We start from the raw sequence: 25,773 nt of genomic DNA, 5'->3' as shown, positions 1-25,773 counted from the left end.
GGGCTGCTGTGGGCTCACATTTCTGGGTTGGGAAATTTCTGAACTTTGTTCATATATTGGCCGCACCTGATTATAAGCCGCACTTCCGGGTTCGGACCAAAATTTTAGTTAAAATGGTGCAGCTTATAATTGTGAAATTACTGTAATTAGCAGCTTCCTCTATGGTCTCCATCCAGAGCTACCAGAGACATGGTCCCTTGTCCTCTGCAGGCAGGGATAAAGCAGATTTCACTGGTTGCTGCAGCCGTCTCCAGTTCAGTGCAGATGTACTGTGCTGGTATAATTTAGCCTTGGTTTAAATGTACCTGAGGATATCATGTCTGCAAACCAGTCATGCCTTTCCTAGGGTTGCAAGATATATCACCGTGCAGAAAGTTGGTTTCCTTCTGTCCACTCTCATCCACTTCTGCAAATGCTCCATGCCTGCTCCCAGGGAGCCATGAAAGGCTGGGTGAAGTGCTTCATCACTGCTGCACAGACACTGTGAATGTGGCCATGCTGATGTAGCTCCCGCAATGCAGACCAGCCACAACAGGTGCCAGCTCTGCTCTTCCAGTGGCTTACCATAGGGTGATATGCTGCACATGGCTAACAGTGGTGTTGTTCTGTTCCACTGCTGTCAGACTCCCCTTCATAACCAACTCTGCTGGAGTGGTAGCTTTCCACTTCTCATTATTTTGCATGGGCCAGAAAGAGATGGGTGGGACACCAGCCTGCCTCTTGGCCTGATTTCTGGCACCTAATGGTGTGGGATGGCAGAGAGTTACAGAACACACTGCCCCAACTTCTACTGCTGGATCTCAACAGAGAACACTAACATGTTGGCTGCTGGAGGCCCTTTCCACAGCAGAAGTGTTGTGTGGGAGTCCTCTTTCCCACAAGCCACTTCTGTGGATGCAGGCTGTCAAACAGCAGTTGATCAGCCAGGCTCTTGCTGCTGGATGACCAGTTGGGATATCTCAGGGAAGAAGGCAGAGAGTAGCATTCACCCCAATCTCCAAGGACACCCCAGTCCCAGCCACCCAGTTAGCGACTGTGAAGGGGACTGCGGAGCAAAACCATTCACCGTGTCAGCACCCAAAACAGGTCTCAGGAATGGCACTTGCACATGAGCAGCCCAGCCAGATGCCTACAGTGGACAGGGCTGTAGATAGAAGAAATCTTTTCCCCCAATAACCCTAAACAAAGACATCTTTGTCTCCCTGTCAGTTCTGCATCCAATCTTCTGCAGCTTAATCAGGGCTGGAGCACAACATGTGTTAAAGGAAGCACTGGAAATCATCTGCGTATCAAGTACCTGTCTTGTACTTCTCCATAGGGAACATGTGAGTACACAGTGCGAGGATCCTGAGGGATCCCAGAAGTCATCTCAATTCCTGTAGGCAGGGTAAGACCAGGACAGCTGCTGCACTAGCTGCACTAGCAGCAGTCCACAATTCGTGTCCACAGGAATTCCTTCCTGTGCTCCATCCATGGACATTGCTTCTCAGTTGCCTGGTGGTGTATCTGCTGAGTGCCTCAGTATCCTGGGATGTCCTGGGCTGGCATGGGGTGAAGATCACTCTCAGGGGCTGCTTTGGTTCTGAAATTCTGCTCAACACCCTTGAAGGATTCAATGGATCTGGTATTTTCATAGGCATCATTTTGCTTCTCCAAAAGGACCTGAGGTGTCCTGACACGTGTGCTAATGACATCACAAGCACAGTCTCCTCTTTTACTAGAGTTGGGGTCTGTAGTGAGGAAGTGGTCACTGGGTTGGTGATTGTGATCTCTCCTTGATGGAATTACCTTTCAGCTAAGGATGCACTTCCCACCTCTCTCTCTTGGCTCTATCAGCAGTTTTACCTCTCCGGTGATTTCAATCCCTGCTATGTTGCCTGTTGTTGCTTTGGCTGAGTGTGTTTGAGACATTTTTTGGAAGGGTTCATGAGGCATCTACCCTTCTGTCTTTGCCTACATCTGCTAAGGTTGATACACAGCTTCTTGATAAATCGTACTTTGCCTTGAGGAGTTAATAATTGGTAACAGCATCCAAGCTATTGTTTGGGCATGTTTGCTTTTCTATTTGGTCCCTTACAGTGATCTGCAGCATCTCACTTGTGAAGGACACTGAGTCTCACAATCTTGCCACAGCTGCTAGCTCAGCCTGGAGCTGCCTCTGTTACCCAATGATGGGTAGTGGTGAGTGATGAGGGATGGGGCTACAATATGTGGATGAGCTAACTGTCTCAGACTCTGATTAATCAGACAGGACCAGAGCGGTGTTAACTGAGGGGGTGACCTGGTCAAAGGAACCTCCTCTGCTGTTTGATCTTGGGAACTGCTGTCTACTTAGCAAGTTCCTCACTCAAGGCACCGAGGAGGTCTAGTGCTGCCAAGGTACCAGCTGACCCCAAAGTCTGAGTGTGAGCTCTATGAGAAGCTTTCTAAAGCCATATGCTATCAGTAAAGGCCCTGCAGCTTTGGGCCAGTGTCTCACCATCTGCCAGGGACTGCTGAGACAGCCAGAGGCTGCCAGCTAAGGCTGGCACATTAAAACGTGTTGCAGGGGTGCGTGCAGTGTTCAGGATGAGCGGTACCTGGTGGCCACTCTGAGCATATGGCACAGTGCACCTGTCTCCTCAGAAGCTCTCTGACCTAATGCAAGGCCTGTGGTACTCTGTCTCTGCAACAGACCGCAAAGTCCTGACGCTGTCAGATCGATCTCGTAAGAGAATCACGCACCCACCTTTCCTCATGTGCCTCCGGGCACAGAGTCGGGGACCCACCTGAAACGGCAATGCTGACGGCGAGCGGCGCAGGTGGGCCCGGGAGGGCCGGCTCCCGAGCCCAGGGTAGCGGAGAGGCACTGGAACACCCGGAGCACCGGAGCCCCTTGCTGCGGCTGCAGAGGGGGGCTCTCCCCGTCCCGGCAGCGGGGCACACCCTCGCTGGCCACGGCAGGAGGCGGCCAGGGGCTGGGCACGGGCGCGGACCTGAGGCTCGGGGCAGGCTCTCGGTAGCCGACGGGGCCAGCGGCAGCCCCGGTGCCCGGCGGCACCTCCCGGCGGCGGGGCGCGGCGCGGGGGCGGGCCGGGGCGGGGACCGCGGGCGGGCCGGGCCGGGCTGGCGCGGCGCGGCTCCGTACGCACGTCCAGAGCCCGCGGCCAGCGGCAAGGTACGGGAGCGCGGGTGGCGGTGCGGGCGTGAGGCCGGGACCCGCGGGCAGCGCCGGCTCGGACACCTGCCGCAGCCCGCGGCCTGCGGAGCCCCGCGGTGCCGGGAGCGGCGGGGGACGCCCGCCCTGCCCGCCTTGCGCCGGGGGTGCCGCAGCTCCCTGCGGCCCCACCCCGCTTTGTGCGGAGCTGCGGCCGCCTCCCGCAGCCGGGGATGCCGAAGGGCCTCGGGCATCCCCCGGTGCGTGCGGCGGGAGCGGGAGGGAGCGGGGCGTTCCCGCTGGGCGCAGCCCGTGCTGGTCGCGCCCTTGGCGGGCAAGGTTCTCTGGCTCGCCGGTAGCGCCGGGGATTTTCTGCGGGGAGCTGCCGCGGGATTTTCTGCGCGGGGTGTGGCGGAGCGGCAGCCGGCCCGCAGCCGGAGCCCTCCGGCCCGGGGGTCTGCGGGCGGCGGTGCGGCGAGCAACAGGGCATCTTGGCCACCCGAGCCACCCTGCTGCCTGGGCGGGAGGGCTGCGCCTCCTCCAGCCCTGCCGGTCCGTGCCGCCGGTGGCACGGTTTGGCATCTGTACAACTCCGCTTATTATGTATAGAGAAGCCTCACCTATGGCTGTGTGTATGATGGGTTAAATTTGGCCTTTTTCTGCTGAAGTCGTGGGGAATTCGGGTGCTTGATGTCAAGTTAGGTCACATCTTCCACAGAGCATGATGACAGCCACGTAAATGACTCTCCGGCACCGGGATCTCCCGGTGCCACTTCCCCCTGAAGGCGGAACTGGCACCTTGAAGGGGTCTTATTTCAGATAGCACAGCTTTGAAGACTTCTTCTTCCGTGGGTCTTTGATGCCACTGCTCTTTCAGGGCCAAGACAGGCTGTTGCAAAGCGATGTGTAACAGACAGCACTTTGCAGACCGATGGTCTGGCGAGGCCAGCTGTGTGCAGTGTCTGAACACATTGTTCACTCTGCAGGGAGTGGTGCCCTCCTTGTCGTGCTCTGGAGCATCCTGTCTGTTCGTGATTCCCACGCCACCCTGCCCCAGCCCTTTTCACTTATACTTTCTAAGAAGACACCGTGCTGAAGTCCTTGTAAAGGGTATTTCCCTGGACAGGCTCAACCTCTTTTGGCCCCTTGGGTGCTCAAGGGAAGCGATTTCTGCAGAGGATTCAGGGAACATTTGGGAGAAGGTTAACTGATGGTTGCCTTTAAGGTTCTTCAGTGCAGGCTCCCCAGTGGGTTAACAAAGGAGCAGCCTGTGTAGCCCTGCTGTTCCCTTTGTTCTTCCTCTGGCTGTGCCCTCTTTGGAGAGCTCTGATCTCTCCTGGTTTGATCAGAGATAGGGAGTGACTTATGGAGACACCAGGGAGTTCATGTTTTGGTCGTGAGCATTTCAGGAAACTCTAGAGCTTTGGGAGGCAGATTAGGGGAGAGCTGGTTGCTTTTTAGAGACAGGGAAAAAGGAGGTGTTTTCATCTGTGCTGCTGTTGTTTGGTGAATTAGCATTATGACATCTATTATTATAGCTTCCACGAGAAGTATTTCAAATTCATTCAATCTGTTACTCCGTAGCGAGAAATCAAAGCCCGTTATCTCAGTAGAGCTGCCATAGATGTAGGCAATGTGAGACCCAGGTGCTGGTCATGTCTGGACAAAGAGCAGACAATTCTGCTACCTGCACCCCAACTCTGCCCTAAGCTCCTCCTGGCCCCCCTTCCTTGGAGGCAGGGCACCTTAGCATGATTGTGCCCGTTTTGCAAGTTTGGGGGTGAGGGAGACCACTGTGCCCTGTGTGGCAGCTCTGCCTGCCTGACCAGCAGTGCTGATCCCCTCCACCCCATCGGTCCAGCTTGCTGGTGGCTGTGTCTGTGCAGCAGGTGGATTTCCTGGTAGCAGGTCAGGGTATCTCCAGATGTTGTCTGTTTCTCGTTCCCCTTTCCGCCTTGGTAATTTCTGCCTGTCTTTCAAGTGTGCTGGTTTATCCCCTCTGAGCAAATTTCTCCCTCTGCAAATTCCAGTAATGGACAATATTTTCACATTTCTGTGTCTGCTACATTTGCTAGTAGCTGGATACTGAATGGATTTTCAGTTGTCTGAGTCTCTTTCTGTGTGTCTCTTTCTAGGTGGGTTGGCACTGGGCACACTGCTGTCCCTGGAACAGGTTTATGGTGCCTCTGCAAGGGCAATTCTCTCTTGCCTGTGGGCTGTCTGGACTGCCAGATGTCTAAATGTGGTGTGAGCTGTGTTTTGGGGATGAATAGTTGAGTACAGAGCAGGTCCCTGTGCTGTGAGTGCCCCGGCACTCACTGTGGCAGAGGCTTAGAGAGAGAACTGAAGGCTTTGGCATATCCCAGAAAAAAAGGTGATGCTTTGAGTGAGAGATGGTTGCCTTGGGGCAAGCTGAGCTATATTTTATGCTCTTGCAGGCCATATTTTATGACCTTGCAGGCTCCTCATAAGTTATAGTCAGTTTGCTAACTCTGACATTTTGTATTCCTTGATCCACAGCGGCTGCATAGCATGAAGTGTCCATACCATCTTGTTAGGTCCTTATTTCCCCAGCAGGGATTTTGACAGGAAAACTGTTGGGGAGTGGGCTGTGACAGGGTATGACAGAGACTCTTTCAAGAAACAGTGTGGAGGGAATCTGTCCCGGTTCATTTCCCCACCATCCACTCTTGGCTGGCTTAAGGGGACTCAATAGGTCCTTAATGGCAACACCCTGTTCTCCACTCTCGTAGGAAAGTTTGTTTGAAGTGTTTGTTTCAACAAAAAAGCCCCACAAACCCGCAGCACCTTGTCTAAATATTCCTGAGTTCCAGCTTTAAGCACCAACGATCTTACAGTTGGCCAGTGGGTTGTCTGAGTGGCTGCTGGACCTTGCTACTCGACTGCTGCTCAGAACCAAGGGCATTCCTGGTGAGGCTGGACAGCAGCTGTGCTTTGAAACAGCTTTGTCTGGCCACCTCTTGATGCACAGCAGGAGCACAGACGGTCTGGTCTCTCGCTGCCGTGGCAAGGAGGCACCAGAAAGATGGTGTGGCGAGGTGTTTCACATGTAGTCATTACATGGCTTCCCGTAGGTGCATGTTGAGCTGCTCTGGCTGTGGAGCTGACTGAGGCAAGCAGCCTGCAGCACACTGCAATTACGCTGACGCGCCTCCTGCCTCTCCCCAGGAGAAACAGGAAAGACCTTTACATCATCAAGGAGGCTGTATTGGCTGAGAGATTTTGATACTCACAGGGTTATACTGGCTTGTAAGCAGAAGCAAGACTGACCTAGTATTTCCAGGGATTTCCCCTCTGTGGTATTACAGGCTTGCCAGCAATTCCCCATTTTGAAAATACACCCCGCAGGGCTCTATTAGTGTAACGCTGATGCTTACTATTTCTAAAGCACTTTGAAATTCACAAATAGGACTTTCTGACCCTCAGCCAAGCAAAACCCTTTCTAAAGCTTGGAGACATGCTGCTGCCAAGGGTAGGACCAATGATAGTGTGCAGCTCCAAGCCCTGTTCTCTTTTCCCTTGTTGACCTGTTACCTGCTCTGCGTCACACACTTTCAAATTTTCCAGAGCAGTGCCCAAAGTTTGGCACCTCCCTCCCTCTTTCTTCTGAGCATCCTTTGGGGCTCTGGTTTGTTGGAGAGTTTCCTTCCAGTCTGGTGAATCGCTTGCTCTTTATCTCTGTGCAAAGAAACATGGACCTACCTGCAGAGGAGGTTGCAATTGGTGACTCTGCACTGCCTCTCCTCCTCTGTGGGACAAAGTCACCTATGAAAATGATAAGGAAGACAAAGCAGAAGAGAATTCCAGCAGTTGTGGTATTTTTATTGCTGAGATTAAGACAAAGTTCATGAAAGCTGATAAGATAGCTTCCAGGAAGGCAGCAGAGGCCAAACTCCATCTTGTTCTTCCTCCTGCAGTTCTGGGAGCTATGCTTTAACAGGAGAGGAGGCAATGCTGGCGGAGAGCTCCTCCCTGAAAAAGGTGACTAGGTAAGGCTGTCCGTGTCAGGGTTGCATTAATAAAGGAAATATGAGCCTCATGGCTTAAGCTTCTGCATAAAGTTGAGCAGGGACAGTCAGAAAAAAAGGTGCAGGGAGTGGCCAAGGCAAATACTGGGCTTACTCCCAAAGCCAAAATTAATCAGTCCTTGCTCTACAAATACTGTGATTTAAACTTGCCTTGCGGAGTGCATGTGAAAAGGGCTGAAATCCTCCTTGGGAGAGGCTGAAATCTCTGATCCCATCCCATGTTTTCTGGGAATCAATGGTAGGGTGCATGAGAAGTGCTTGGTGGACAAGTGCATTTTCCTCGGACATAGCCCTCTCTGTGGGCTGGGATATGGACTGGCACAGCAGGTGAACCAGAGCATGTGCAAGCACAGGTCTGGGAGCAGCAGATCTCGCTCCATACTGTCTGTCCTACTCCAGCCTCACCTGGGTCTTATTAAGCCAGGGAGTGTTGGCACTTTTGGCCAATCTGCCAAAAGGACCCTGAGGGGCTGCCCCTGGGTGCCCCCAGTGTCATTGTCACACCACTGATCTGTGCTGATTCCTGTAGCACCACAGCTACCCTGTTGGGTATCTGTGCAGTTTTGCTTTCTGGGCTGCAGCAAATTTGACTCTGCCAGTGCTGTTCAGCTCTCAGCCACCTTTCACAGGGTTACATTGAGGCTATTTCAAACCAGCTGTTTAAACTAGTGTTTCACAGTGTTTTCTCTAGGCAAGAATACACAGATCTTGAAAAATATAAACCATTTTGCCTTAGAAAAGCATAGCTACCATTTTGCCTGAATTTCTGGCACAGTTGCTGGCAGTGCTTGTTTCTAGGAAGCCTAACATTGACGTTTTTAGGAACACTGCCTGTAACATGAATGATGCCAGGAAGGACCAATCTTCCTCGTCATCCTTGGTTTCTTCTATCTGCTTCCTAAAAGGAGCCTGTGCTGGCAACAAAATTGCAGGGTAATAGGCACAGAGAATCCAGACAGCTCTTTAATTGCAAGAGACAAGTAGAAGAAGTCAAAGATTGTCTTGCTAACATCTACTTAAATGTAATTAGTTCACATTATTTTTCTCTGCCATTTTCTCTAATTTAATTTGAATACCAAAACGCACACATAGAGGAACAAAAACAAAATCAGAATAGCATTGCTCCAAGCTCCTGCTCTTGTAATGTTCAGCTTCTACATACAGAGGCTCTTTTCCTTGCAGTCAGGGAGGATCAGAGTCTGTCTTCTGACCCCTCCTGCCTGTGGTCATGGCTGTTTCGCTTTGAATTTGCAAAAGGTCTTTATGTCAGTAACTGATGCTTCAGTCTTAATTGAAAGATTGATTTTGCTAATGATAGTCTGGCATCTGACGTATTCCATAGCAATCAATTGGAATTCAGTGTCTCACTGTTTTAAAAGTCATGGCATTTATTTAAAGGGTTAATAGGGATTGAAGAGTTTGACTTTATAGCCCCTTGCATCTATTTGAGGCTCAAGCCCCTGCCATACATTAATCTCCTGGGTGTGATGCATCCTGCCAGGCAACACAAGTTTTGGAACAGAAAAACCCAACCCCTTGATGAGATTTTAAAAGCTCAAGTGGAAAGATGATGCTCTTGTCTTTCTTGGTCTCCAGGTTGTATTTTGGTGAACTCTTGGATTCTGTGGAATTGAAAAGATCAAAAATCACTTCTATCTTTCTAGATGGTGGATTGTTCAGTTGGGCTGACAAACCACAATGAGCGCTGGTAGCTGGAAGCAGAAGTTATTACTTGGCAAAATAATAAGGCAGTTGTGTTTTTAGAAGCAAAGAGGAGGAATCGTGGGAAGAGCTTCCCAGGATGATGCATTGCTAGAAACTTGAGCAGGATGATCACCTAAATAATGTCACTCAGTGCAGACAGCGGTGTTCTCTGGAAGTAGGTGAGATCTCTCAGCCAAACAGCAGCTACCTGGCCTCTTGCAGAAATTTCATTTCTCCAGCTTGTCACCTCTAAAGCATCTCATCTCATCTCATCTCATCTCATCTCATCTCATCTCATCTCATCTCATCTCATCTCATCTCATCTCATCTCATCTCAATCTCATCTCATATGTCTCTCTCCAAACTCTCAGCATGTTCTGCTTGGCTTTGCCCTCAGGGTCCCATGGTGGTGTTCCTGTTCCCTAACACAAAAGATAACTTTCTCTCCTGGGTTATGTTTTATGGGCGCTGGAGGGATGACAGTTTGAAGGCAGGAGTCCTCTGAGCCGGTTTGAACTTTGACTGTAATTGGAGAAGGACTTCATTGGCTGTGTTGACTTGAGATCTGGAGAGGGAGGGGTAGGTGACTCATCCTCATGGAGGCAGAGCACTGTATAGGAACAGTACCTGCTTTTGTGATTGGTGTGTAATGACTGACTGAGTTCACAATTATCCAAACAGGGACTTAGCAGGATGGTTTTCTTGCCTTTAGTGCCTCCACCTTTGGAGAGTTTCAGAATTCACTTGAACAAGGCCAAGAAAAACCTGGCTTTCTTAAAGGCTGACCCTATTTTGACTGGAAGTTTGTGCTGTGGACCATCAGAGGTCCCTCCCAGCCTAAACTTGCCTGTGATTTGGTCATGATAATAGAACCAAAAACCTGGTAATTATACTAGGAATGGAAGTTTCCACAAGTTAAAGCAAGGAAATCCATAGCTAAAATTCATCTAGAAAGTCTGCTTTGGTCCTTGTGTTCCATGTTTCTTTCCCAATGTTCATGATGCATGTTGAACTCAGATGAGTGGTTAAGAATTCCTAACTTTGTCTGCAGCACACATATCTGCTTTATAGGTTGATCCACTGAAGTAAGAAAAAATACCAAAGGATATTCCTGACTATATTTTGGTTGTCCTTGAAGTTTCAAAGAAAATCTGTTTCACTAAAACTCATCTTACTCTTAGTTTGGGGAGTGTCTCTTTGAAACCTTTGATTTGGTGTCCAATTGTCTGTGTGCTGTTATTAGAACAGGCCTTCTTAAGCCTGATTGAGAAATGCATTTAATGTGTAAAGAGGGAACTGAAGCGACAATTTCTCTACCTTCTCTTTCTTTCAATTTTGAGAAAACAGTCATTATTTTATGTATGGTTTTTTTTTTATTTCAGAAGAGTTTTACAATGTCTTACCTATACTTCCTTCCCTGACATGACTTGCAACATGAATTTATCTGTGACTTCATGACAGCTTATCTTACATATATAAAAAAAATAGCAGCATTTGTACTCTAATTTCTGCCTGTCTTGCAGTCAAGCTCATTTGTATGAGTTTGGAAGATTAAAGGCACAGACACCATACATGGCATTGGAAGCTTTTCACACACCTTTTTTTGTTGTGGGGTTTTGCTTCCACTGTGTTTTTGGTGCCACTGGCCACTGCCAGTACAGCCAGATGACGACACAGTGGTTTTAGTCTATTAGTCTGGAAATCTGCACGTATCTTCAATTTCTGCAGAAAAGCAAGACTTCCCCAGGAAATCCAGATTTTTATTTTGAGCTGTTTCTAAACTAACCCTTTCTTTACTTTCATATCTACCTGTGTCATTACCCGCTGTCCTTCTTATGCCTGGGGTTCCCTGGCATGACATGTCATGCAGGACAGTGGTAGCTCTCACCTGCAGTCCTTGAGCCTGCTCGGGGAGCCCTCTGGGGGACTCTTCCTACTTGCTGTCATCTCTGGTTAAGCTAGGAGCTCAGTGCTGACTCTCCACTGGCTCTGACCAGTCTTCAGAAGTTTCCTGTAGCCTGAAGGCTCGCTGGTACTGGAATGCCCAACATACAAATAAATTTCATGAAGGCATGTAAGATTTCCACAAAAAATCTACATGTTCAGATAGCTGCAGCGAAGGACAGCTGCTAGTATGTCCTACCCAGTGCTTTACTTTTCACTCTTTTTCACACAGACAGTCTTTGTTTTTGCTGCCTAAGGCATGGAAATAGCATCCCAAGCTGCCTGGCCTGCATTGTGTCAGGAATTCAGAATTCTGCTTTAATTCACAACCAGATTTTAAGGGCTGAGCTACCTTTTAATTTTTTCCTCCTTCCTACTGCACTGATTTTAAAAAAATCCTCAAAACTGTCTGGATACATCTGTAGTGCAACTGGGTCTTCAATGCCTCGTGCAAAACTAGCTTTCTGCAGCTCGTTGGGGACCTGGCAGCGCAGAAGGGAATGCAGGGAAGGACAGCTGTTTAGCTTGGAAAAGGTATGTCTGAAAAGGGATGTGAGATACGCCTTTTCACGTATGGCAGTATGAGGGGATGGAGAGTTCGGATAGGGAGTGATTGTTCCTCTGTTTATCACTGCCCAGGAACTACAGGGTACAGATAAACAGTGGAACGCATTGACACAGGATGTTGGGGATGTGGTTCAAGAAAAGCCATTAGATGAATCTGCAGGCGGAAAATCCATTAGGGCTGGCTAAACAGACAGATAAGCCTTTGGCTCAAAAAGTCAGTGAGGCACAGATGCCCAGAGCTGACTCAAAGGCATAGAAAAGATGAGTTTGTCAGCGTGAATATCAGCTATGCTGGAGAAACAGGCTGGCATGGAAAGCAGCAGTGGTAGGAGAGAGAGCCCGTGGCAGGGAGGTCTGCTGGGATGTGGAGGCTCCCTCGCTGGAAGGGTTGAAGAGAAGGCTGGTGCAGTGGGGCAAAGCTGGAAGATGATCAAAACTCACACTGGAGGAGAAACTCATACTGGAGAAGAGGCTGGCAGGGGTGAAGTGTACAGTAATTAAACTACTACTATGTGGGAGGAGAGGCAGATCTTCACTGCTGGGGGTTGTGAAGATGGAGAGGTATGAAGAATGAGACTGGTCACAGAGGAAAGCAGTGGTGCTGAATCAAATTATCAGAGACTGAGGGACACCTAAAAGCACCTTGGAAGAGAGGAGGTAAAGAAAATAGTCTCTGAAAATAGGTAAGGCTGAAGGTCAAACAGAGGGATGTCTATGTGCAGTGACTCACATCTCTGCTAACTGTAATATCTATAGTTCAAGAAAAGTAGATCCGTAGAGTGAAAGAGGTGACATCAGGACTTTTTATATCCACAGGCATTTTGGATGTTTTAATTTGGCTCAACTGACTCCATTAGCAGGGGAAGTATACTGGGTCCTGATCCTGGAATTATTTTAATTTCATCTGGAGGGAATCCTGTCCACGTGTTCCAAGATGGCTTTGCAATGCAAACTGGAGAGCAGTGAATAATGGCAATAAACTGGCTTCAAACCCATGCTCCAAGTCTGAACCAAACAATACTCATGTACTTGCACTGATGGAATAATTTCAGAGTAATGGCAGTGGTTTCCAGAAACTGTATTTGCCAAGCCCAGCAGGTGAATGAATTGGCACTGAATCTCATTTTCTTGGCAGGGAAAGCATGGGTAGTCTTCCCACTTAATCTGCATCATTCAAAGCCAGACTAAAATCCAAAAATCAAAACTCAACCTGCTACTGCTGCTCTAAATGATACATTTTAAAATTAATGCTGTATGGCGTACCATATTCACAATGGGGTGACATCAAACTGGAGTCCACAGAGCTCCATCCTTGGCCCTGTGCTCTTCAAACATCTTCATTAACTACTTGGGTGCAGGACTGAAAGGGATACTAAGCAAGTTTGCCAATGACACTAAATTGGCAGGAACTGTCAACTTCCTTGAGGACAGAGAGGCCCTGTGGAGCAACTCTGATAAAATAGAGGGCTGGGCAACCACCAGCAGTATAAAGTTTAACAAGGGAGAGTGCTGGATTCTGCACCTGGAATGGGGCAAACCTGGATGTGTGTACAGACTGGGGAGCAAGAGACTGGAGAGCAGCTCCATGGAATGGGACCTGGGGGTCACTGGTGTCAATGAGTCAGCAGTGCCCTGGCAGCTGGGAGGGATGCCTGTGTCCTGAGATGCATCAAGCACAGCATCACAGCTGGGCAAGGAAGAGGATTACCCCCTCTGCTGTGAGCTGGGGCAGCCTCACCTCGAGTGCTGGGGGCAGGTCTGGGTGACACAATGGAATAAAGATATTGAGCTGTTACAGAGTGTCCAAAGGAGGGCAATGAGGGTGGTGAAGGGCCTTGAGGAGAAGCCATATGAGGAGCAGCTGAGGTCACTTGGTCTGGAGGATACTGAGGAGAGACCTCATTGCAGTTACAACTTCTTTGTGAGGAGAACAGGAGGGGCAGGCACTGACATCTAGACTCCTGTGGCCAGTGACAGGACTTGAGGAAAAGGTCTGAAATTGATTTAGGGAAGGTTTAGATTGGATAGCAGGAGAAGGTTCTTCACCCAGCACTAGAACAGGATCCCCACAGAAGTGGTCACAGCACCAAATCTAACAGAGTTCAAAAAATGTTTGGGCAATACTCTCAGATGGAGTGACTCTTGAGGATATTCTGTGCAGGTACAGATGGGTCCCTTCCAGCTCAGCATATTCTGTGATTCTATGATGTGGTGGAAGAAAGCATTGGCTGTTGTACCACCTGCCTGTGCCACACTCTCTTGCTGGCTTGTCATGCTTCAAGTAAGTGGCACCTGCTGTTAAAGAGTGTGTTAGCAGTTTTCTGGAGAACAGAGAGATGTCATTTCTGACTTAATCAGCCACTCAAAGAGAAAAACCTCAACTGGAATCATAATTCCATAGGCACGGCATGGATGTGGGAGACTTTCCCACTCTTCTCTTTTGTGTGGGCCTCTCACTATTTTTTGCATGCAGATGATGCTGTAAGGGAGGTGGAAGAACTCTGCAGCCATGGGTTTCAGACAGTACCTCTGCCGCCTTTCAAGAAACAAAGTCCTGCTGTCATTGCCCCCAGAAGGACAGGGACAATTTCCCTGTAATTCTAGCTCACAACTGGGAAACCTCTCAGCTGGCTCTGCTCTGGTCCATGGTAGCAGGTACCTATGTCCTTTGCTGCCAAACCCATTTGCTAAGAGAAGGATGCAACTTCTGGGAGGTCAGTTACAGAGCCAGATTCTCCTTGGCACTGACAATATAATAAGGAGACCAAGAATGCAAGCTGGCAGCTGGAGGGAAGTAGGTCAGATACTAGAGAAAACTGCATCCACAGGAGGGGAGTGAAACCAGGCAGGTGGAGGCCATCATCCTTTGGGATTTTGAAGGCTCCACATCTGTCCTGGTTTAGGGCTATGGGTGGGTTGACTATGAGGTTGACTGGAGACCACGGAGGCAGGGTCTCCTACACTGTGCCCCTGCATATGTGGCTGTACTTTCCTTTGCAGACAAGTAGGAACCTGGTCAGTGCCTCTGCAGCTCTTTAGCAGTTTTCATGTCCCCCAGCAGTTTCAGAGATGAGATACAGACTTGGCCAGGATCTCATCACATTCAACCCTGTGTATGGAGCTTCCGCCGTGGGGGAGTGCAGGGACATGACATCACATTAGGTGTAAGGGCTGTACATTGTGACATTCAAACGAAGCTTGAGACCTCCAAACCTTGACAAGGCTCAGGAGAAACATCTGCACTTGGTGTATTTCCATTGCCTCACCACCCTGCTGGGCCCTTCAGGTTTTCTCATGTACCTGTGTTCTGGTGGCAGCCACAACTGCTCAGGTAGGCAGAAGAGGTTTGAGAAGAAATCTCATTAGCCCAACGGATCCCACTTGGACTCCTGTGGGCAAGTAACCAGGGTCTTGGGATTCCCTGAAGGTGTACAATCTTGAACTAGTGATGCTGAAAGAAAGCCTTTGCTGCAAGGAAAGCCTTTAGAAGACTGACACTCTGCCAGATGTCTGCAGGCACGCTTAGATCTCACAATAAAGACAGTGGGACCAAGTGTCCTTGTCTTCCCAGAGAACATGGCAGATTGCTGAGACCCAGCTACATCATTTTGATGGGGAGCTGAACCTTGGTTTCTGAAATGCAGAAGCCAGCTTGGCCTTGAATAGCAGGAAACTTCCTTCTGTGAAACAGGAGAGTTGAAAGCATGGTGTTCTAGTTTCAGGAGAAACTGCTGAGCTTGCAGAGTATCTGATGATGAGTTTTTCAAGGCTGCCTTTCTGACAAGAAATGTGGCAATGTCCCTGAAAGTTCATAACTTCCTTTTTAAGCTGAGTTTTTGCAGATGTGGGGGGGCAGAACAGGCTTCCAGCTCTTATTGTTCTTTGAACCAGGATTGTTTTATTTGCTTTTCTTTTGTAGTGAAGCAGGATCTTGCCAGCATATAAAAGGTCTCTAAGGTGGAATTTGTCCTCTTGTTGAGTTCAGAGGCACATTAGTACTCACAAGGAAGTTGATAAGCAATAATATTTTCTTTGCTGCCCAGGTAACCAGCAAAGTGAAAGAGGGTATTGTCTCTGGAGAATGCAGGCAAGTTAGCTTTATCTTTCTGTACACAGGCTATCTTGGAAAGCTAGAGGTGAATCAGAGGAAGGCGGGGCTTACCCTCCAAAGCGGCTGGCATTGCCCCATCCTCTGCTTCCCCTGTGCCTCCTGGGATGCACAAACTGACTTTGCACTGGCCAAGCACAAGTGTCTTCACACACATTGAAGGGGTTGCAGTTCATCTTGATTTCTAGCTGAGGTTGGCTTAAAAATATTAATGAAGAAACTTCTCCTGTGTCCAGGGGTGATTTGTGATCCTTTAATCCCTGTGCCCAAGTGAGTGGTGTGAACCTTCAAGAAGCAGAGCTCCAGGTGCTGTTGGCAGTGCAGTAAGAGTGGTGGTGCCTCAGGCTCCCTTGCTCCAGGGTGAACCACTTTGGCTGCTTATGGGAAGAATGATGCTTGTCAGGCCACTGCAGGGAAGTCCAGCATCTGGCAACAGTCCCTCCATGGGCACTTCCCAGCTCCTGGGCTTTCTAAGCAAGCTGGAGGCTCCAGACTGCTTTGTGCCTGTAACAAGGGTAAAAACCAGACCCCCGTGAAATTGAATAAAGATAAAAATCAACTTCTGCCCCTGATGTGCAGCCTCTCTCTTCCTGCAATGAAAGGAGCACCTCTTGTGAAGGCTGTGAGGGTCCTGGTGGGCGGCAAATTTAACAGCAAATCATCTGGGTAACTCTGCAGTGTAACTGCAGCCTGAGCTTCTCCACAAGATTCCAGAAAGGCACATTTCCCAGGGAGGCCAGTGGGATCTCCATCCTTGTCATCTCCATCATCATCTTCACTGACTCAGCTGGACAGTCTAAGTAACCTGACCTGCCCTTGTAGTGAACTTTGCCGTGGGCTGAGGACAGGACAGACTCAGGACCTCCAGAAGTGTATTCTGGCCTGACGTGTTCATGTGGTTCTGTGTGCTTTATTTTTACTGTTGTAATTTCTCTTTGCTTCTCCCACTAGTCCCAGGAGGCTCAAGTACATGTTTGGTGTCAAGATTGGAAGTGACCACAGCAATGAAATAAAGAACAGGTGACAATTCAGCCAGCACTTCAAAATGTTGTGGGGGGTTCTACCCAAAAGATAGTCTTGAATTCTCACCAGATCAGGTGACAAGAGAGCCTGAGCCTCTTCAGAGCTGTCTGAGGCTGTGGTCTCTGCCAGTTTTTCTCTTTGCTCTCTTCACTGCTCCTCACCATTGTTGCTGACTGTGCTGGGATAAGTTAAAAATAACCCGGCTGAGCTATTTTTGTGAGGCACATGTGCTCCCTTGTCCATCTCTCTCCTTTGCCAGCAGAAGAGCACAGAAGAGAAGTACCAGGCAGTGGGGACGTGGCAGTAACATGGACAGGTGTCACCATGAAGGTGTTATGCTGGATGCCATTTGGCATTGCTGCCTGCCTTGGGGAGTGCAATGAGGTTTGAACTTGTGACTGAACACAAGTGCAGCTGGTAACCCCATCCAGGAAGGCCACGGGATTTTTGCTGTCTCAGCCTTGTCTTGTGAAGAGTGGTCTTGTTTCACTCACTCTCCCTCCTGGCAGCCCTTGCCTGCCCCTGGACGTAGGTGCTTAAAATGATTTTGTGGTTCACAACACCTGGTGTATCTTCTAAAGTAAAAAAAATTTACACGATGTGCATTTTGCCAGGCTTGGGACCTTGGCATGAATTTGGCCCTAGTTGGGCAGCCTTGGGTTCCATCATTAGAAAAATGCTCTGAGACAAACAACGTGGTACCTGCTGGTGGTGATGTTTGTGGGGTGCATGGATGCAGTGGGTTTCTGGAGCCTTTCTATTCAGTACAGGCTGGGTTTCTATGCAATATTTGCCTTCCCTGGCCTAAGCCATTGACTGGGGGATGCAAAAGTACTGAAATATCCTTCTGCTTATGGTCTGAGCAGAAGATGCCTGTGTCAGTGGGGGAGCCACTGTCCCACCTCTCCTGAGGCTGTGTCCGTGCAGTACCCTTTGTGTAAACTTTGACCTGCTGCCAGCATGGGAGAAGGGCTGACTTGTCTCCTTGTGATGTGTCTTTCTGACATGTCTCCTTGCAAGGACCCACATGAGACCTCACGTCCTGCCCTGGCCAGCATGCACCAAAAATCAGGGTCTGGAGGGGCTGCCGTGCACTCTCAGAGAAAGCTATTGGCCTTCCTGTTTTGTGGATGAGGAAATCAACTCATTATTTTAGAGTGACTCCTTCACCTTCCTACTTCATGTCCTCTCTACTTGTGCAAATGTTTATCATTAAACAGCAGAGCTGTTTGTTTTCCACAACCAGCTTACCAAGGCACCATATTTAAGTATCTGTGCCATGCTGGAGAGCTGCAAATATTTTGGAGTGCTATTTAGAGCTGGGTTTTCTGATGAAAGACAGCATCTCTAGAATATGTTGCTCTTTGAGATCTTGCTTGCTGCTGTCATTCTTTCCCCCAGCACTTCGGCAGATCCTGGTTCATCTGCACTGGTGGCATGTCCTCCTCAGGCAGCCTACATGATGTGGTGACAAGAGCAGCTCCCACAGCTCCTGGTGGGCTGCCCAGGAGAAGGGACCTTTGGGCAGAGAAGCAGTGCTCAAACCAGCATTGGTGATGGATGTGGACAAAGCGCCTCTTTCCATCACCTGTTCTGCTTCTGAAAATACAGACTGGAGCATCTGACTGATGCTCGGTTTGGTGGAGGCTCTTTGCCCGTACTTCATGATGAGGCTGCTTTGTAGAGCTTCGTAGAGCAGGAGAGGGATGTGATGTGTGTGCGTTGTCCCCTGAGGCCACCGTGTCCTTCTTGGGAAGGGCCGGCTGCAGGCTGGGAGCTGCTTTTGGGAAGAGACGCGTGTCTGTCTCTAAAGCCGGCTGAAACCTTAGTCCGAGCCCCGCCACGGTGGGTGTGGACCCTTATGGAACAAAAGAAAAAGAAAGGCAATTGATAAAATCGAGGCCCATCGCAGGATGGCTGATTTAAAAGGCTGTTTCCCAGCTGGCCGATTTAAAAGCTTCCAGCTTTGGTCTCAGATAGTGTTGTTTTTCCAAGGATATGCCTCTGAGCAGCTGCAAAAAGGTCCTGCTGCCTGATAGAAAGGCGTGCTGAAAGGTTTTTATTTGCTACTGTGGATTGATTGGAGTACAGATGCTCTGGAAGACGTGCTGCATTATTCATGCGGTAGATAGCGTTGCTAAAAGCTAATGTACAGCCTGGAGGCTGTGAGGAGTGGTACGGTCCTTTGTGTGGTTTTGTTGATTCACTGGAGAGGCTGGACTGCTCTTAAGCTTTTTTCCTGAATACTGAGATTGATAAAGCAAATCGAGGAATGTGAGATCACTTAGTTAATGGCTCTCCACCTCCTTTCTTGTTTACAAAAACTATTCGCAGCCTTTTTTTTTTTTCCTTTTTTTTTTTTTTTTTTTAATGCATTATTCATACAAAACTGCTTGCTAGGCTGGCCCTGTTTGCAAGACTTCATCAGTAACTCAGTTTTCTTGCGGCACCAGCTTAAACTGCTTCCCTATCCCGGCTCAAGTGTCTGCAGTGAGTGTCCCACTTGGGATTCTCCGTTAATGCATATTCAATAGCCTTACCCATGAGATTCCCAGCGCTGTTCACGGATGCTGGGGCACCCGGCAGCAGGGCTGTGGGACACACATCTGTGTTTCTGCACACTGGCTGCAGTGGGAAAACCTCAGGCAGGGCTCGGCATGCAGTGCTGTGATACGCAGCCCCTGCTGTTGTGTGGTGAGGTGAAACTGCAGCATGTGGGGGCAAAAATGCAGTGTATGCGCTTGTGACTGGACTGCCTGACATCCTCTTCTGAATGCACAGAAGCCAGCCTGGGAACGTGTCTTTTTCTGTAGCTCTCTCTGCTGGCTGTTAGCTGTCAAGGGATGAGGTCAGGACCACGGTCTTGGTTAGGTTTTCCATCTGGGGACTCTGAACTGATAAACTGATAAACCTTACCTCCAGGGCAACATTTGCTTCTCAAGGATTTTGCTTCTCAGACCACAGTTATGGAAGAGATATGGCCTCAATGCAGACTCCACCTGCCCTGTGTTAGGTGCAAACAAGTCATGAACCAAGAGCTGAAAGCCTCAGTGTTGTTTATTTATTTCCCTTGTAACAATAAAACTGTAGCCTCTGAACTGGTAGCATTGTTTGAGATGACACGTGCAGATGGTATTTAAAGCTCTGGGTTGTTGTATACTCATGTGGTGTGGTTGATTATGGTTCCAAAGGAGTTTATTACTGGTTCTTTCCCCTTGATACTGTGATAGCACAGAACTGGAATTTGGATGGCAAGTCTGTCTAGGGGTGTGTCAGCCACTGTATTGCAGATATGCCTAGGAGAGTGTCCACGGCTTTGAGGGGAAGGTAGCTTCAGTTGAGAGGCTCACAAACCATTTGGTGGGATAGGTTTGTGGAAAGCAAGTCCAGAAATGAAATTGTCTGTTCTTATTTGGCATCTGAACCAGAAGGCTGGTTGTCTGGTGATGAAATTCTGAGGGCTCTGATTTTGTCTTGAAGCAGCAACTCAACACACAGTGTGATAAAACAGGAAACTGTTTCTCATGTGTGTGTTTTACAAATTGTAGATAACACTGACATTCCTCTGTTTGTCTTCAGGGTTGCCTTTTTAAGGGTGTACTTGTATTCTGTCTTTGAAGATGGAAGCATGTGTGGGTGGATTTTTGAAAAGAAAAAAAAAAACAACCAAAAAACCCCCTCAACCAAACTCAAAAATGTAAACCTGAGAGCAATAAATTAAATTAAAAATGTTGCCTGGGTAAGGGTGGGAGCCAGCCAAACTAGTCAGTAACATGCAAATGGACACACCAGGGCAAATGGATTGCCCAGCATAGCCCAGCATATGGCACAGCTTCTATGTGCTTAGAACTGTGCTGCTGGGTCCAGGGAAGTGACTGGCAAAGGACAGCAAAATACATGCTGGACTTCAGAGGTGTATGGCTTACTACTTGAAAAGCCAATGCATAAATGTTCTGAGGAGTGTTCTCAGGGAGCAATTCCCCACCCCTTTCCTGGACGGGAAAAGACAATTTCTATTTTGAAATTAAGGAGCTATAAAAGAATAAAAGGAAGAAGAAAGAAAAACGACAATGATAGTGTTATCTGCTGAGGTGCAAGGTGTGAGCTGTAGTTGATCTCTGGATTTCTGGAGCTGCTGCTTTTCATGTACTGCAAAGCACAGGCACCTTTGCTTATCCTGTTACTACCGCTGGGCTTTTCAGGCCTGTTTATATGGGAATAAATTTTCAGTAGAAGCTAAAGCCTGTAATTATGTTAATACAATCACACCAGTATTGCTGGTCCTCCTTGACATGCAGAAACTAATCCAGAAGAGGTACTTCTTAAAGGGGAGAAGGAGAAGATGCTTTCATCCCCTTCTTTCCTTTAGAGAACCATGTCTGCACAGGGATGTTTGTTGGTGTGCAGAGCAAAACCCAGTGTAGGAGTGTGAGTCTGCCTGTCCCGCAGAGAGCTGCCAGGTTGCACAGGTTGCACAGAGCTGCAGGCCTGGTGTTCCGTGGTAGGAGCAGCAAGGCTTTGTGCAGCCCGAGAAGGGAGGCTGTGACAGGAGGTGTTCTCTGGCTCACTGGTTCTGAATCTAGGCTCTTGGGTGTTGCTCCAAATGTCCAGTCACAGATGAGTGAGACAGGAGGTCTTCTCCTGCTGCACATGAGGCTTTCTGTGAGTGATCTGATAATGATGCAGATGCTTGCTATGCTGGACATGGAACTTGGTCTTGTGTGTTGGAAAAACCTGCTCCCAGAGCCCCAGGAGAACAAAAATGTGGAGATCCTGAGGAAACTGTACCCTTGGTAGGCTGTGAACAGCAAGCACTTTAATGTCCTGGATGCAGCCCAATCTGAGGATTCCTGTATCCTGGGATATTGCTTAGCCAGTGAGTTGTTGCTTAAGGGATGTCCTGCTCAGCAGTGCAGTCCAGTCTGGCAGGGGTTACAGCTTCCAGTCACACTGGATTCTTCTAGGGAGAAATGCAGAGACCTCCCCAAGCCTGGCTGAGTTCCCTTGTAACAGCAAGAAGGGATGAGTGGAACTTTGGACTGCAGTGGGACAGGTCATGTTGGACAGTGCTCATAGAAAATGTATAGGGACCCCAGTCAGTGTGAGCTGCAGCACACATGAGGAAGAGCTGTCTGAAGTTAACTCAGAGCAATTAACAGGTTGTCTTTGAGGACTCTCCAGAGGATGGAGGAGATTACTGAACTCTAGACACAGTGAAGCTTGAGCCTCTTTATAAGGAGAGCATCAGAACAGTAAGAAAAGGTGGAACACGTGGGAGAAATAATGAGATGAAAAAAGCAGCATGAGCATGGTGATACCAATCATGTCAACACTGATTTCATCTTCCAGAAGGTGGTAAGCCCAGTGGATGTGGGATCATTTATCTTGACTTTAGAAAAGTGTTATCTCACATAATTAAGATAAGGGAATATGCACTATATACATCTGTCTGTGGTCAAATATATGTAAACATGGTGAGAGAATTATATAGGAGAGCTTACATGACAGTTTGGTATCAGAATGTGAGGATTAATTGAGAATATTTTTGCAGGGTTCTTCCTGACATCTGATTTTTTTTTGTATTTTTATTAACAATTAGGACAAAGGAATAAACAATAAACAGGAAACCAGGAGGAAAAGGAAGCTTGCCAGAATGACAGGGCTCTGGTTTAAAACTGCCTTGATGAGCTGAAGTAATGGCATGGGAAAATTAGGATGTTGTTCAGCAGAGTGAGGTTTGGGTCTTCAGAAAATGCAGTACCATCAAACCCAGTGCAGCTCTGCAGAAGAGTGTCCAAAGGCTGCCTTTAATTCCAGCAAGACCCAGTGACATGTTGTAGAAAGAAAATTATAAATATGAACTGGAGAGTATCTGATAAATTTTAAAGGAAGCCTTGGATGGTTCTGTCCATCCATGTTAGTGGAATAGATGTATTCTTCCAGTTTTAGGTGCAGCTGCTATGGTAAAATACAGATGAGCCAAAGAGAGTGGAAGCAAGGAAGACAAATTCGTCAGCTGTTCAGAAAACATGGCTGACAGAAGGAGAATGAGGTAAAAACTAGGGAAACTGTGTGGCAGCAGTAGAGGAAAGCTTGCTGCAGTAGGAAAGGTAGAGGCTTTTGCCTGGAATCTGGCTAAACAGAATAAGAAGCAGGGGATGCTGCACAAAAGGTTTAATTTTGACAGTGGAGAAAAGCTGCGTAATTGTAAAGGCAGCGGTCTGGGTTAAATTTAGCAGGATGATAATGGTCTCTCTATTACTTGAGAATTTTGGAATAAAAATTCTTAGGGGATAATGTAGAAAAATGAATGAGAAGGACAGGAAGCAAGATGGACTCACAAGACCTGTGATGATCTGCTCTTGTTTCACAAATTTATACTTCCTGGAGGACATGTAGGTATGTAAACAGAGTGGTGAAAGTCTATTTTGAACCTAAGGCTGCAGCACTCAAATGTAGGTGTTTCCCATTTTTCACAAACCACTTACCAATTGAGGACCTTGGTAACCTCGTGCTGTGGTGAGGAGCTACCACAATACTGGAATCTGAATATACCATGTCATGGTTATTTTGGGTTTTGTAAATGCAGTTTGGCTTGTGAAGCCTGGCAGGGGTTTACAAAAGCTGGGCTGGCTCCCCATCTTTCTCACTTTTATCTGCGTGTCTTCCAAGTTCCACTTTTCACTACTTTGATGCCATCTTCCTTTTCCCATCTTCTTCAGAAAACTTTCTCACCTGCCTGTTTCTCATCTAGCTGGTCTTGAATGAGAGAGTTTACACTTTGGTCCAGCTATTTTTGTTGGTTTACGTCATCTGTTTGAGTTGCTGCTTGTTTTCCTTCCCCTTAGCATGGCTCATCATGAGTCCCTGGCAGGCAGTGTTCTGTAACAGGGATATCTACCTTCTTCTTTCCACTGAATGCACACAGAAAGTTCTGGTCTAAGTTCACTGTACCTGTTCAGGATCCTCACCCAAGAGGTCAGTGCAGGTTTCACAGGGTCACAGCGTGGCTGAAGGTGGACGTGCCTCTGGAGTTCACCAAGTCCAGCTGCCATCTCAGAGCAGGTCCAGGGTCTAGCTGGGTTTTGGGTGTCTCTCAGACTCCACAGTCTCTCTCAGCAGCCCACGTCTGAGACAGGCAGAGTGTGTGACCATCCTGAGTCCAAAAGTTCCTTTTTACATTTAACTCTCTGATCAAGCTCAGGCTGAACAGCCTGTGGTTCTCCAGATCCTCTGTCTTGCTCTTTTGAAGGTAAGGGTAACACTTACATTCTTCCAGTCCTCAGGGACCCCATTGCCATGAGCTTTCCAAGAAAATCAGGAATGACCTTGCAACAACAAGGGCCAGCTTCCTCAGCTCCTGTGGGTCCATTCCGTCAGGCACTTGTCCATATCCAGTCTGCTTAAATGTTCCCTGACCTGATGTTCCTCTGTCTTCATTGCTTTGGATTTTCTGGATCTCTCAGGGCTCCAGGCAGTAAAGACTGATGTGATCCAAGCAGTAAAGACTGATGTGAAGAAGGTATTCAGTGCCTCAGCCTTTCCAGCATCTGTGCTGCTCCCTCATTTGTGCTTGGAACTACTTCCAAAGACACAACAGAGTCACAGTTAAGTTTCACATTTTCATTAAGAAATGAGCTGAAAAGCTGGACGTCTGTTGTCACACGTGCACCTTCCTAGTGCACCAGTGAGCGCCTTCCTCAGTACCAGAAGACGGGAAGGTGGTCCACGGAGTACTATTGCCAGGTGTTGGAACAGATAATTTGTTACATGCTTGTCTCCAAGCTCTGTTCTTAGCAATATTTTCTCCATAGGGACAGCAGTGTATTTCACACAGCCTGATCCAAAAGCTTTCACAACACAAGAAAAGGAATGCTTAAAATGAGAGGGGACAGCATGACCCTTTCAGCACAAAGTTTGCATGGCTGTATTGAGGGCTTGGCCTTGATTTGTTGATGTACATTCTCATGGGAAGATCTTGTTATAAACAAGTTGTCACTGAGCAGGAGAGAGGAGCATTTGCCTTTATGATGAAGACCTTCTTCATGGCGAAGCAAGAGCTGCTAGTAGATTGTGATGAGGGCTGTCTCAGAGCAATGAAGCAAAAGGATGTTTTGTCAAAGCCTCCACCTCTCTCCTACCAGCCTGGCAGTGCAGTAATTCCCTTGGTATCTTGAGGGGTCTTCTCTGGTTTCTTTCCAGGCTGCAAACCACGGTCTGCTTCCCCACCTGCCTGGTGGTGCATAGGACTTGGTATTTTGGAGTACACCCATGTAATTAGTAACTCTGTGATTAAGAGTCACAAGTACAGTCCCATTGGCTTCCCTCTGGCTGCTGGCGAGTCCTCTCTGGAAGCAAGAGGCAGATGCTCCTGAAAGTACTCCCTGCTCTGCTGGTTCTCCAGGTCATACATGGAGAGCGTGGGCAGAAGTCTGTGAGGGTAGGTCAGCCTAAAGGAAGGTGGTGCAGGGCACCAGGGGGGTGAGGAAGTCTCCCTTGTGGGAATCTGCAAGGGACAGCTGGAAAAAGCTGCAGCCATACTGGTACATCACTGAGGACTTCCTCCTAGCCAGAAAGTTAACTTATATGTGTGATAAAGCTGTCCCTTACTGCTGCTTCAGGTGAAAGGGAAAAAAGGAGAATGGGACCAGGATGAGGTCTGTTAAATCACCTGGGATTACTATTGGTGTAGGGATAACAAATGTTGACTGGATTGTTCTCCAGTGGGCTGACTGCTCACATCTGAGCCTGGTTTGTGTTCACACAAGTCTGTACTGACTTCCAAAACCTTTCTGGGATGAGTGCATACTACTGGAAGAATACCGCACCTTACTACAATATTTGATTTAGCAAGAGTGAACAGTCTGCTGTTTCTAATGAAGCCCTTTCATTTCCATGATAGCTGGGATGGGAAATTGCACTGATTGCTTGTACTAAAAAGTGGCACCTGCAGACTAGCACAACAAACAGACACCTTTCTCATTGCTTGCTTGCATTGAGATCACTGTGCTCCTATCAGGGTTGCAGCCAGCAGCCCTTTCTCTGCATAAGGCAAGAAGAAAGGGTGGGGAATGCACTTGGAGCAGTGTGAGGTTGAAGGTTTTAAAGCTGTCTGGAAATGAGAAGTACCTTTGCACACTGTGTTTTTCAATGCCTGTATCTATGAATGCTCTTGCTTAACTGCAGGGGCAGGGTTGCAGTACCAGGTCCTGGGGAGAGAGACCTTTGCCCTGTGAAGGAAG

General features: G+C 48.2%; 1 protein-coding gene across 4 annotated transcripts in view; it reads left to right on the top strand.

Annotated features, from left to right (window-relative positions):
• Nucleotides 1-116: 116 nt before the first annotated feature.
• The window catches only part of CORO2A (coronin 2A), a 65,937-nt gene continuing 40,280 nt past the window's right edge, over nucleotides 117-25,773 (top strand). Inside the window, exon 1 of one of the 4 annotated variants that reach the window (XM_033084771.2) lies at nucleotides 117-2,707. Coding sequence is in view for 1 of the 4 variants with exons in the window: in XM_033084768.2 (XP_032940659.1) it covers nucleotides 2,780-2,998 (219 nt within the window). In the remaining 3 variants the exon portion in view is untranslated. Of the gene's footprint in view, nucleotides 2,708-2,761; nucleotides 2,999-3,090; nucleotides 3,158-14,611; nucleotides 16,529-25,773 lie in introns of those variants that run through there. The other 3 variants (XM_033084768.2, XM_033084770.2, XM_033084772.2) reach the window with 3 other exon arrangements.

Source organism: Catharus ustulatus, chromosome Z (assembly GCF_009819885.2).
Source record: "Catharus ustulatus isolate bCatUst1 chromosome Z, bCatUst1.pri.v2, whole genome shotgun sequence".
Lineage (NCBI taxonomy): Eukaryota > Metazoa > Chordata > Aves > Passeriformes > Turdidae > Catharus > Catharus ustulatus.
The sequence above is the reverse complement of the archived record's forward strand: the minus strand, read 5'-3'. Positions and strand labels throughout refer to the sequence as shown.